Genomic DNA, 14301 nt, shown 5'->3' on the forward strand with positions numbered 1-14301 from the left:
TATGCTTAGGCCTATCCCTATTCAGCAAAGCACTCGGCACTTGGGTTAAGTCCCTACCCTTTCAGTGGGACTATTCATACGCTTATGTGACTTGCTAGACCTATAAAATGTCTCTTTTAAATTAAAAATGAAACTTTATGATAACATTGGAAGCAAAAATTAAAATTAGCTACAGTCTTGCAATTCTAATCATAACCAATTCCTTCCTTTTGACAAATACGCCAGCACAGCGCATTTGATAGCTTTAACACAAATGCTGATTGTCTTCATTAACGTTTGCTATTCAGCTTACAAACTGATATGCTTCAGTTACTCTGTTGTGATTGTACGTGCCCAAACAAATATCAGCGCGGAGGATACAGACTTCCCATAGAAACGATCAACTTCCATCCCTGTACACACATGTACAGGTCAGAAACGTTATGCTAACCTTGGTTAGAAAAGCCAGAGCTGCCAGCTGATTTATAACCAAAATTATACCCTAACAGTGTATCATGTCTTGTATTTTGCTTTGTTTTTAAAAAAATATCACATTTTCAAAATGTTGTTTTATTGCACATTCATCCTGGTCATGCAGGTTATTTCTTTAAAGTTTTGTTTGGCACTCTATAGATTAGAATGAGTAATAGTGCAATTATCTCTCCAGCCACAGCCACCTTCTACCTAACAGCTGCCTATATTTATACACAAACAGCTCTTGTCACTCACGCGTCAGACTGAGCCACTTTGGGTGTCAGTCTGTCACCTTCACATATGTTATCTTGTCAGGATCAGGCATGATATGATTTGAGGCCATCTTGAAGAAGACAAGCTGCCGACCTGCACCGAATAGGAAAAGCAGAGGTGTGGGAAGGGGAAAAATAAAATATTAGCAGTGATGAGCAAAAGGTTGCCTACCTTAAAATATTGACATTTCATATCCTTCAACCTATGCACTCTTCAGGCAACCCAAGACTGAACTCTTTCTTAACTTGAACTGAGATAAACCTGAAATGCTTTTGTCTAAAATGACACCAAATCTCCCCTGGTTTCAGTACGTTTACTCTTATCTAATTATGGCCAAGATAGGACTGTGCACAGCTAACACAATAAATGAAGGAAAGGTCTGAAGATTTCAATGCAAATTTCACATGATCTTAAAAAAAGTATTTAAAGACTCTCCCACTGACAAAACCAGGCTTGAGTTCAGGGCTTAAATGGAGGACATTCATTTGTTTGTCCAGGAGCAGAATCATCTTTGTGTGCTTGAATCATTGCAAACCTCGTCAGTGCAATGTATGTTAAACACAGATTTCTCTGAAATAGCTCTTGCTGATTCACTTCATAGCTCTGGGTTTCAAACAATCTGGAACAAGGTTTCTATTCCTCAAACAAAAAGCACCAGCAAGTGACAGCAGCCTGGGTAGCGTAAGGCACCTGCCATATATACATCAGAGGCCAGCAGGCGCTGAATTTGGTGAGGTTTCACCCACCAGTATTTGTGGGAGCCGCAGCGCAGTTCTGGTATCTCCCCACGCTTACTGACCCAGCATCTTATTCACATCCCTGCCTCTCGATGAGTACCAGCTGCCCCACAGACCTGCGCCGTCATTGCCTTTCCTTGCAGCAGAGGCAACAGAGATACTTTCCACATCTGTTCAACCTCTGCCTTCCCCCTCATTTAAGTTCAGAAAAATCAAGTGCTATTTACTCCCAGCTGCCTCTCTAGGGGGCTCCCATAAGAGTATTTTCTTAAAAAGTGTCACATGGCAATGGGATGCCTCAACTACCGAGCAAATTCCCATGATGCAGGTTTCAGGGACCCAAGTGCTCATGCATCAGGAAAGACAGGATAAAGGGAATGATAAATAAATATGACTAGAAATATTGGTACTATGTCTCATTTGCTTTTAACATTGTCACCTGAGACAAGAGCGGCTCTAAACTTCCAATGAATTTCCCTGTGCCATAATAATTACTTTTTTAGAATATTAATTAACTTCAATAGTCTGACTATAGATAGTCTGACACGATGACCTAGTAGTCACCAGTTAACCACAGGCAAGGTTATTATAAAAAAGGGGTTTTTTCTAGGTTCCATGGAAGTCTCTGTTCACACCTCCCAGAAACACCAAAAATGCAGAAAGCCGTAGCAGCTCACTGCCTGAAACACTTTGAAATGTGTGAACTGTCTAAAGTTTCTACTTGTGTGTGGTGCTTTCAGAGCTGGAGAGAGACCTGCTAGGCACGTATACAAGCCCGGCTGTGGTGTGTATTTATGTGCTCAACTAACCACAGCTAAAGCACCCAACTGTACACAGGGTAGATTTTCACTTTAAAGTTAAGACATGTGCTGTCAGAGAGAAAGCTGAGCCTCCGAGCCTAAATAACTTGCCACACTAAAGTCTGTGGCAGAGCAAGGACTTCAATCAGCTTTCCCGAGGCGTGGATGGCAGGGGAGCTGTGCTGGCCCTAGCAGAAAATGGCAATCGCAGGCAGAGAAACAGCCCTGTGCGTGTGGAGATGACACACACCGTCACGGGATGGGAAAGGCCATGTGTCCACAACCAGCCATCACAGAAGAAAAACTCACCCTGACTTCAGTGGGGGTTTTATCTCAGAGGGGAAGATTACAAAAGAACATGGATTTGGTCCACTGCACCTTACAGGCACCAACCTGTCTTTTTCCTTTACCCTTCAAGCGGTGCAGTGTGCTCGGGGGAACACTGCCAGCCGTGGGGCACGCAGCATTCCTGGGCACGGAGGGAAGGGGCACAGGGTTGGGAGCTGGCTGCAGCTTTCAGCTCTTTGAACCCCTCAACCACTCCAGAGCTGCAGCTACCAGAGATTTTTAGCAAGACATGTAACTTTTTTGTTTCTCAGATTGCTCTGGAGTTGCTCGAACTAGGCACAAGTCTGGTGCAGAAGCAGCGAGCCAGGGCCAATTCTCCGCTTGATGTCAGTCAGCACTGATTGCCTGCCTTCAGAGGAATCACACTGGCACTGCCAGGCCCACAGACCTTTCTGAAAATGTATTTCTCTTTTCAACAAGTGTATTCTGTTTGACAAGAAAATGACTTGTGGTAGCAAATGGGATTTTCCCCTGGAAGTTCAAGTTCTACTTCTACTTCTACTTCTACTTCTACCTGGTATTAAACCCTCCCTTCTCACTGTCCTTTAACCAAAGCCCTATGGCTAGAAGCACAGTGTTCCCATCAGCAGCAGGGCATTTCTGACACCAGCTGGGAAGTCCCAGCTAGATACATGGGAGAATCCGTTTGGTTTTCCAACAACCATACGGATTGGAAAGGTTTATTTAAATCCAGATGTTGGACCACGTCCTGCACATTTAACTGTGGAAACAGGTCACAGGCTTTTGTTGTTGTTTCACACTGCTGTGTTTTAAAATAAAAGTTCAGACCCTGTGGTTTGAAGATCTACGGTCCATGCGCTGTAGCCCTCTGGCACCAGCTCCTCTGAGTCTGTCTGCAGGTTTCTGCTCCCCTGGCAGCTCACAAAGAGAAACCCCACCAAAAATGAAACTGCCTCAGCTGGAGCTTTGGAAACTATCCCACTTCTAGCTGCTGCTGGTGGCTCCCACAGCCCAGCACAGCATGCTCCCCAAACTGTATTAAAACACTTAAAGCAACCAGAATACATGGCTCAGTTGCTGCTTCTGCTTCATAGCATCCATGACCTACCTGTCCAAGTCGTCTGGTTAGTTAGGACGAAAGCTTTGCACTGGGAGTAGCTGTCACAGATCTCAATGGCTTCATTGACATCAAACACGGAGAGGAGGCAGCCCTTATGATGGTAAGATGGCCAACATCTGTAGTTCTCATCAGGAATAAAAGCTTCAGGCACCCGTCTGTACTCTGCAAATAACCAGAGCAAAGCCATTGTTTTGAAAGCTCCAGCAAACTGCTTGTTTTTAACAGGCAAGGTTTATTATAACAGCTTAGGAGTGGGATATAGGACAGAAAACGTGACAGGCTAGACTGTACCAGACCCGGTTTACTCTCAAAAGTGTTTATAGCTCTGCACCTTACTTTCCTTTTCCTTTCCTCCTTTCTCCTTCTCACCTTTTCCTTCAGAAAGCGTCTGTAAATAAACAGTCTGTGCACAAAACCCTTTCCCCTTCCCCACTGCGTAGGCGAGGCTTTGGTTTTATTAGGAGTTTTACAGGAAGAATGTCCCATTGAATAAACAGCATCCAACTTGAATGAACTGACTCACTGTCCTACTTCTTAACAGTGAGCGGGATTGTCGGGGTGAGACCTGACCAGGCGTTCCCAGCCCTCCCTCTCCCTCAGAAGAGCATGCTATTTTCCTCCAGCTCCTTTAGAGAAGGAAGAAAAGACAGGCTTTTAATTAAGCAAACTTTTTTTTGCTTGCTCAGATTAGCACAAAAGGGGAGTCGCTTGATGGGCTTCCGAAGAGACGGAAGAGAAAAAAAAAGGAGCAGGAGCATGTCAGCGTGGTCCTCGCCCAGCGCCTCCGCGCTGCCCTGCCGATTACTCCTCTCCCTTGGCTGCCGTTCAGTCTCACTTGCCTTTATGAGCTGCCTCTTGTTCTCTGTTCGCAGCTCCTCTCACTTTCCCAGCCGCTGACGGGGGTTTCTCTAATGAATGCATCAGCAGATTCAACTAATCATTTATAAACATTTCTATTTAGTGTCCAGACGCACAAATTGATGGCTCCCCCCTGTCTCTCCCTCCCACATCCTATTCAAAAAAATAAATAACATTCTGTATTTCTTCTAATTGTATCTATTATGGAAACCAGCACCGCTGGCCCTGACTCACAGCCTATTCTTAAGTCACTTTGGTTCAGGCATTTTCTGCCTGACATTGCAGATTCAGCCTGCTAATATTTCAGGCACCATATTGCACGAACACCACCGAGTCAGAGGCGGGAGCGTCTACTACTCTAAACTGCCAGTATGTCAACTGGAAAAAGAAGTACACATCCACAAGTGCTCATTCACACCAGGCAGTCTGAAATAGTGGGAAACAAATGCAGTAAATGCATTTTTTTTTAAGCCTGGCTCATTAAACGCATCATAAGAAACACCCACAAACAAGGAGCAAAATCAGAGCTGATCATGTCCCACTTAAATCAAAAGCAAAAAAAGTTTTCATTAATTCAGAAAATGCAGACTCACACAGACGAAGAAAAAAACCCAACAACATAAAAATGCAGTTTTATATGACAAACGGTCATGTCTCCATCAAAAATACATATGTATTTCTTCTGAAAAAAAGTCAGAGCTTAAATCAAACTGCTACTGGCTGGATAGGTAAAGTCCCTTTTTTTTTTTGTTTTTCTCTATCAACTGTACAGTGTAACAATAATTGAATGTAACTGAATAACATTCCCTTATCTCTGTATAGTAACTGCTGAGTACTGATTTGTACCTCACAATCAAGGTCAGTAAAATGATACCTGCAAACGAAATGCAAAAAAATCACTTCCCCGCTGTTGGCACCATATACAACTATCTGCATCAGTGTCTGTGCCACACTGACTGGACATAAAATGTGACTCCTCACAACTTTCCTTTGCACAGCTACAGAAGTGCCACCTAACACTGCACTGTGCCAAACCCCATGCTGCGGATGACGTTCACAGAACGATGGCACTTGCTGCAGCAGCAGAAGATGAAGCATCTGCCTGATTCTCCACATCAGCAGGGAGCATGCCCCAGCCCTTCCCGGGAGAGCTGTCAGAGCCCACCAGACTCCGTGCCGGGGCTGGGAGGGAGCTGCAGCATCCCTCAGCACGCTGTCAGGGCACTAAGCAGAGCAGCCCCACATCACATCATGTATTTTTCTCCATGCAAGGCAGATGCCCATCTGGAAGACCCTTATTTTCAATTATCATTCAATTTTTAAACAATTCTGTGCACAAATATGCTTCTTAATACACCTGTAGCACTTTCTTTCTTCTCAACACTGTTCCTCGTACAGCTGTCAGGGGTTAGGCTCTCGGCTGACATAAGGAGATTTCAAAAGAGCAGCAGTGATTTACAGGACCTGAGGCTCTGTCAGAGGTAGGTGATAAAGTTCTCCCTTTCCATGGACTTTTTCAAGGTGACTGAGCCTGGTAAATCATTTGGGCAGCTTGGACACATTAATCAACGGAGTTGGGCCAGGAATAACTGCGATGCTGATAGCGAGGTCCTGGCTTGCGGGTGCAAGAGAGGATGGAAACCTCCACACCGGTACTTAGGGTGGTCTCACCATGCAGCAGAGCCCTGTGGCTGTCCCTGCTCTCCTTGCCGCTCCCTGCCAGTTCCTACACAAGGGAAGCCACTACCATCTGCAATGACTCATGGGAACAGAGTAGCGTAACAGGTACACAGCAGCGCAACCAACGTGCAGAGAAGCATTTTCCTTGCCTGGGAGACCATCAAAGGCCAGACAGGTGAAAATACAGCCACTGGAGTCCAAGTGAAAGCACAGGGTCACACGGGCTCCACAAAGGCAGCTTCTGGCAACTCCCTTGAATGGGCACAGACTGCTGAATGCCTGCAGTTTGGGGATCTGAGCATCCTGCCCATGCTGCCAGAAAGGAGGGGAGTGGGATGCAGTGAGGGGGAAAGGCAGGAAGGGGGCCCCTCCCTCACTTGCATGGCAGGCAGCAGGGGCAGCTACCTGAGAGCGCCCTTCCCCAGGATCATCCTGATGGAAGGCGGCCACGAGCAGCAGAGAGCGGGACACACAATGGCCCCACACCCTAGCTCATGCTCCCAAACTAGCCAGGCACTCCCACTGCCTCAGGAAGCCAACACAACGGGATCTCCTCTTAAATTACAGTCAGAACTGATCAGAAACTCATTGCAACACCAACCAAGCGCTGGTCTGAGGAAACCACATTTCTCTGCAAAATTCACTTTATCTCAAGCAGATCAAGGTAGCTGCCTTCCCCGTTTGCATGGCGAAGGTAAATATCCCTGGAATCTCTTGTTTACACAGCGACAAATTAGGGAGCTGACCCCTTAGCCCTTATTTGTACATGTTGTGAAGAAATGCACTCCTCTTACATGAACTAGAAGGACACTCCTGAAGGATGTCCTTCCATCAAGATGTGCCCCAACAATGACATTAGCCCTAGCCAGCGGGAGAGCTGGGCTTCCACTACACCTTCAAGTGATCATCTTGGTCACTACAGTGCAGCTACTTGCTCAATTAAGCAATACTCCGCTGGTTTAAAGACAGCTCCAGCTCAGATTTTTGTCCTGCCAAGACCTGAAACTTGCTTAAATGGAGGCCATGGAATTTGAAGGCTCACGGCAGTAAATCACATCATAAAAAGGTCAAAGTTCTGGTCGATTTCCAGACTAATGGTGTTTAAAACCAATAAATACTTGCCTAATACTATAAATGCAGCCATAAATTTACACTTCTGCGTACATACATATAGCTTGACACAGAGTACATAAAGTCTATCAAGGTAATGGCAAGGAATAGATCAGAGAAATGCAAGATGCTCCTACCAGTATCACAACAGAAAAAGAACCCTTTTCTCCATCTACTGGTTTTGTGAGGATTGAAGCAAATAAATGCAATGCAGTAAGCCTGATCTTGATGTCACTTACGACAGATTTACTCCAGCTTAACATATGGGAGCTGATTCCCTGCTCACAGTTATACAAATAAACCCTACTAGGAAACATTTTTCCTGCCCTGTGAACATTTCAAAACTTCAAAATACCTTGCTATGCTGAATCTGGGCAATCCTCAAAAGTTTTTTTTTTGTGATATTTTTAATACTTTTAAAATATTTTTACAAGCTCGCTCTGGTAAATCAAAACATGCTCTTTCAATCAGGCCAAAATCTTCTTAGAAGCTTCTTACAGCACTAGCCAGCCGCCACAACAGCCACAGTGATATTCAAACTGAGCACCTTCTCGTGACAGATAAGACACGCATGTTTAAAAGTACTCTGCAGCATCACTGACCAGTGGAACAGCTATAAAAGAAACCCAATGCTTTAGTATCTTATTCTACATTTTTTCCATCAAAAATCACCAGTCACCTGTGTTGTCCCAAAGCTGACTACAATCTATAAACACTCATTTTCACTGTACTAGACTGAATCATATAAATAACTCCACAAGTATATAATAAACTATGTGAAACCGCCTGTGGTTTCCCCCTTTTAGCTCGTTTGAATCACCCTAAATCTGACTTTAATCAGTCCTAATGACCATTTATTTCAGCCACAGCAGCCAGATCGCATTCTTATTACAAACTACAGCTACTCGTTGGAAATTTGCCCAGTTCTCTTTTCTAGTTATCACCTGCCAATACACCATGGGTCAGTGACACAGACGCAGTAATGTTCATCCTTGAGAGAGAAATCATGTTGCTCCTTCTCCTCCCTCCTCTTTTCCTCCTCTCTCGAGAGGAACACTGGCAGTAGACTCTGGATTTGCTTTTAATTGCTTTGCTTACAAGTAAGTAGAAAGAGCCTGATCTTGCCAATCTCGGCAAAAAGTAGTATTGAGCAGTGTTTTGCTCTACAAACAGTCCCCACTGATTCCCAGGGAGCTTATGGAGAACAGAATCGGATCCTAAATAGACAGTAATACACTTATGGTTTTAGTACGTTTCATTTTATGCTGAAATTTTCCTCATGCTTCAATACCTCACATTTAAACATGCTTCTGACAACGAGCCTCACAAAGCCATATGCGCAGTTGCACTACAGAAAGCTATTTTTTGGTATGTCTGAGAAAACGACATGCTAGGCGTATCCCGCGTGTCTCTGCTTTCAATCATTTCTGACGAATCCCAACCGTTTGGAAGGACACACAGGCCTGGCAGGACACGGGTTTGCTGTCAGACTGGGAGATAGCCCTGCTTCTCTGGTGAGTATTCCTGTCCTTTGGCTGTTTCCCGCGAGCAGGCTGGAAGCGAAGGAAGGCTTGCCGCTTTTTATATGCTTCTATTGTGCTTACAGTAGAGCCATATTTAAATCGGTATGCAGGCTGTCACCGAAACACAAATAAATAAGGAGAAGAACGACATGTTCCCTTACATTTTATTCCCACTAACATGACACAGCTGGAGTGCTTTTCCCGCCTCGTGCCCCACGTCCCAGGGCCGCTCACCGGGCTGCGGAGCTGCTCTGCAACCACGGCCGCCTCTGCGGTGCACACCCATTTACTGAAGGCAACTAGCCCAAACTAGTGCCACAGACGCTTGTAAGCTGCATCTGGCCCACTCACTCATAAAAACAACAATGCTGATGATGGACAAGCCAAAAGGTGTATAAGATCATGCATGCAGCGTATTTAAGCTTAAAGACAGATGCCTTCAGGATTTGTAAAAGATACTTAGTGACTTCTTCAGTGTTCTTGAAAGGAGCTGAGGAGTTACCCTCCAGAAGAAAGCATTTTCCTGTACGCTGCCAAGTTGGACCTGGAGCAGTTTAGCGACAGCAGAACACATTGCTCAGTGATTAGGGCATATAGTCTGCATGACGGTAGAGATATGTGGGAGCAACAAGCAAGCCGTCCCTATACAGCTATACAGCCCCACTGTATCGCCAGTGCCGTACGGGTGCAAAGCAACCTGCTCCTGTATTCCGCTGCGTGCTGGGATTGCCCGGCTGCTGATGCAAAAGTCCTCCGTGCGAGGCAGGGCGTAGAGGGAGACTTTCTGCTTGTGCTTGCAGCCCTGGGCACCTTTCCCCCTCAGCTGGCCACAGAGCAGCCTCGTCATCCCTGGGAAAGAGACGCTAAATGCACAAGTGCCAGATAAAGCAAGAATCTGGGCCGCAAGGACTGGCTGCAGTCCGTTCCCGGCTGAGCCTTCAAGCGCCTTCAGCAGGGTACTTCTAGCATCCACATCGTGGCCTGCTGTCCGATGTACGAACTGCCTCCAACAACATTCCAGCAACCTTGCAAAATTTCTCTCTCATACATACATATGTGCACACACACACATACACCCCCCCAGATTTCAGTAATTCTTGAGTGGATTTACAATTTCCTAAGCAGGTTGCTATAGTGACCCCACGGAATATTTTTTCAAAACACTGTTGTACTGTAAATGTTTACATACAGCATAATCCTGCCAAATTGTCTTAAGACAAAGGAAAACACAAAAGCGTCTTTGCTTTATGTCCAGCCTTCCAGCTTTTTCAGCATTGAGAATGTTCTTTCAACTAACAGCGGCAGCTGATCATGCCTTTCTGTGGGCTCGCACACCCTCGGGCCTAATAATGGGTCATCTATTAGCTTTAATGAATAACAAAGCTATCCGATTTACTAGTGTTAGCTGATTTCACGCATTTCTGAGTAAATTCTGAGTTAACTGAAGGACTGGGGCTTAGCTCAAGGGCCAGACACCCAGTTGGTACAAATCAGTGTCAGTTGATTGAAGTAATAAAAATGTTGATAGTGGGGCAGGACTTTACTGATGAATATCAGTAGATTTTTTTTATAGTCTTCTTTATCTGGATAATTAATGGAACGATTTAATCATTTTTAGATAACATATGTCAGAAGAAATGGTTCCTGCTCTAATTCACATTCTTCTGGATTCCAGCAAAAGAAACCAACAGTCAATGGCATATAAAAGTATTTGTTCATGGTGTTGTTTTAAACACTGTAATGTTCCTATATCAACATTAACAGTAGTGTGATTTATGATTACAGGACACATACATAGCTATCGAATGTCTCCCGCGCCTCTACTCTGTTTCTAAGATACTAAAGCAAAGTCCAGAGCATAATATAATTTACAGCACTATAAAATCTTTTACAACTGAAGCACAGTGAAAGCTTAATATCCAAGACCTTCTGTAATATGACTATGTCATCTTGTTAAACTTTATTTATGTGAACACAAGAGCTGACAAGAACTTTTTTCAGGTCACTTCCCTACTGATTATCAATATCACCTTTCTCACTTCATGGTGTTCATAGCAAGAGGTCTTCCTTTCAAAAACATAGGTTCAGATAGATAACAGACTGTTTCCTCAAAGTTTATGTTTTAGCTATGGCCTTAGATCACTTGTCCAAGATCATGATCTTTTCTTTCCTAGTACAAATTTACAATGCTCTATGCAAGACAATGGCTAATTCAAAGCATTTAGACCTAAGACAAATTCGGAAGCATCATTACCTGAACCTTCTGTGGTTTCTTTTCCCCAAAAAAAACCCAAACCAACCCAAAATCTTGCAACTCTTGGATCTGAATTCTCCTCCACTTCTGCTTTTAGGATTTCAAAATAGATCGTACACCAGAAAGGCTCTATTTTGACACAACCCTTTAGACGTCAGAGGAGTCTGGAATTGTTAATTTTAATGATTTCTACCATTTGAGAGAGCAAAAGTCCTGAAAGCCAGTCACCTTGTGAGACTTCCATCATCTGGAGAAAAATAAATGAAAACTTGTCCCCACCTGATCTTGGCACAACGGCATGATCTGGCCCGAGAACCAAACCACCATCTCTACTTTTATCTTAATCTAGCACTGGGTTGGAAAACACTCTCCTTGAATTTTCATTATGTTGTAAAGCAAGGCAGAAAGGTTTAAAAAAAATCCCACAATCTTAAAAACATCTTTTCTTTGCTTTCAGAGAGTAACACCATGTCCTCCTAGGCCCCAAACAAGGCCAAAGCAGGACCTCAGCTGGGAAAGTATCACAGTTGTCCCTTCTCACCCCTGTCTCCCCCTCTACTACTCTCCAAGTTATACAAAATATTCGATCTGCTCAGCTGTTCAGCCCTGGTTTTGCTGGTCAGGACGCCAGCTCAGCTAGGAACATCCTCTCAGCCAAAGAGGACACCAGTCCCTTCCAGCACCACTGTCACCCTCTCCTGCAACTTCACTGTACCACAGAAGAATTTCTCATTCCACAATCTCTGGATCATTTCTAATTAATAATTTCCAATTCCATCATCTCTGGACTGAGAATATTAAAAATTAATTTATTACCAGTTAAACACCAGTTGAGGAAGGACTATGTTTGGAATAAAAGTGATACGAATGAGTAGGTAAGTGTATATTCACCCTCACAATATGACTTCATACTTTTCCAGCAAGGAAAGGGAGCCTTAAAATAGAAATAAATTATCACCCCTTTTCTGTTTGGTTAAAGTAGCCTTAGAACAAACAAGAAACAGGCCTGCACATCTTAAAGGCATGGCAGCTAAGTCTGAAAACGTATCTCATCTAACTGTAATTTCTACTAAGATATCTGATTCCTCAGGCTTGCCATTGGTTGAGAACATTTTCCCATCAAGGAATTCAAAATTACGCTCACGATTTTTAATGTAGACTGGCCATATGTTACGCAAAGGATCTACAGACTTTCAACATCTTTGCTTATGCTGCAGAGCGCCTAAGTCCGTGAGCAGTGTCCTACAAATAAAATAGGCTCCTTGCACCGAAGGATGCTACTAACCATGAACAGGGGTAGTGGATTCTGTGTTATATTATCCAGGACTCTACGGAATTAAATCAACACAAAGATACGTCATTATTACAGCAGCAAAATATACCTGGAGCTCTGCTCTGTATTAGTAGAAACCTGCACTGCTACATTTACTATCGCTGTCCTAAGCTTCTCTCCCTGACAGTCTTTACAAACATGACAGCCCTCTAAAATTCAAAACTTCATCCTATCCTGATACAGCGGTTTAAATCTGGAATCAACCAGCATCACAGAAAACCTTTAGCCCTCCTGGCACTTCTTCAACAAAGGAAGTGTTTGTACTATTGATTGTACTGCTGAAAATAATTTTGCTGTGTTGACAGGCATCACTCAGCACAGATTGTGATGAAAAGCTGAAAATTAGAAAGTTAAATGAACACCTGCAACAATCTTCCTGCCAATTTTACAACAAAATAAATATTGAATTATTCTGATAAGTGGGTCAAATTCATCCCTGGTGTCATGGCCCTTTGAGGTTAACAGTGCTACGATAGGAATGAATTTGGCTCCTGTGTCTCTTTCACAGAGCAAATGCTTCACTGACTTTTCAAACCCCTGTGCCAACATTCACCTTCATTTAGAACCCATCTTTCCCTCTTTACTGAGTTTTTGCAGCAAAGCCATAATTTTCCTATCAACTTGCCGTCAGTTACGTTGACAGTTTGACATGAATATTGTATGTACACAAAAATAATTTGCAAAACAGCTTTTTCAATTGTTAGACTTGACAGTCCTTTACATTACACATAATCTTCTTTGGCATGTATAATTTCACAAGCTATCCTGTGAAGAATATCATCCCTCCATATCATATGTGCCTGAACAGCACCTTACATACCTGTGGTACTGTGGAGATTTTATGAAAAAGATACTGTTATGAAGCTTCATTTTCATCCTGTCCTTTTTTTTTTTTCTTTTTTATTCTATTGCTAGCAGAAGCTGAAGGATACATTATTTTTCTCTTGCAAAGCAAGCAAAAATTTTATTCTTCTAATCTACACGTGCTTACGTTGCAAGCAATTCCTGTAAGTCCCAGGAAATCCAGAGAAGGTTACGGCATCTTGATTAGATTTCCCTCCCAACTCATGTTTGGGCAGACGCTGACACTCTAACAGCAGAGAAGTGTGTGGATGTGATGAAACGCAATTTCCACAAATCTGCTATGGAGAGCAATGCTCCTTTGGGTTTTCTTATCCCCATTACAGCCTGCTCCTACCTACGCATTTCCAGCTATGTCATTTAGTGAGAAGGGCTTCAGAAGGCACCCAGGAAGCAAAAAGCGGACAAGAGACTATCATGTGCATGATTTCAAGAGCCACTGAGCCCCATTTTCTGCACATATGCCTTTTCACACCTCAAAATAAAGACAAAGTCTCGGATTTTAAGTTTCGAGAAAGACCACTTTACCAGCTTTCGGCATCCGGGTCATGTTCTGTAGGTACTCTCCACTCTTATACAGATCCAAAACTCTTTCTAGCTGAGCAGCTGTCTCATCTATTCCCCAGTGAAGTTCTCCTTTGAAAGCACAGAAAAAGAATGAGTTAGATGAGAAGCAACCTGCACAGGACAAAACGAGACTGCATTCAAATAAAGCCCAAGCATCAGAGCCCAGCGGTGCCCTGCTCTATGGCAGTGCTGTGACATGGACACGAAATCCCTGAGTTACTAGAAATTGGGTTTCATACCTGACATGAGCCAGGCATGTCAAAGGCTGGCTCGTCCAGCTGGGAACCCCGGGCCTGAGGGTAGAAAACGCTGCAGTGAGCTCCCCATGAGGGACGAACTTTAGCCAACATAAGGAACTCCAAAGGCTTTTCTTGTTAATTAGCTATAGCCCAGCATCATTAACTGCCCCGTGGAACTCACACA

At 43.8% G+C, this 14301-nt stretch overlaps 1 protein-coding gene across 1 annotated transcript in view; it reads right to left on the minus strand.

Annotated features, from left to right (window-relative positions):
- Positions 1–733: 733 nt before the first annotated feature.
- PKDCC (protein kinase domain containing, cytoplasmic) overlaps positions 734–14301 on the minus strand; it is a 37263-nt gene continuing 23695 nt past the window's right edge. The window contains exons 5-7 of the mRNA XM_086460624.1: positions 13840–13947; positions 3681–3854; positions 734–819 (exon numbers count right to left, since the gene is read on the minus strand). Coding sequence (XP_086316750.1) covers positions 734–819; positions 3681–3854; positions 13840–13947 — 368 coding nt within the window. The remainder of the gene's footprint in view (positions 820–3680; positions 3855–13839; positions 13948–14301) is intronic.

The sequence above is a fragment of the Leptosomus discolor genome, chromosome 2 (assembly GCF_034619465.1).
Source record: "Leptosomus discolor isolate bLepDis1 chromosome 2, bLepDis1.hap2, whole genome shotgun sequence".
In the NCBI taxonomy this organism is placed as follows: Eukaryota; Metazoa; Chordata; class Aves; order Leptosomiformes; family Leptosomidae; genus Leptosomus; species Leptosomus discolor.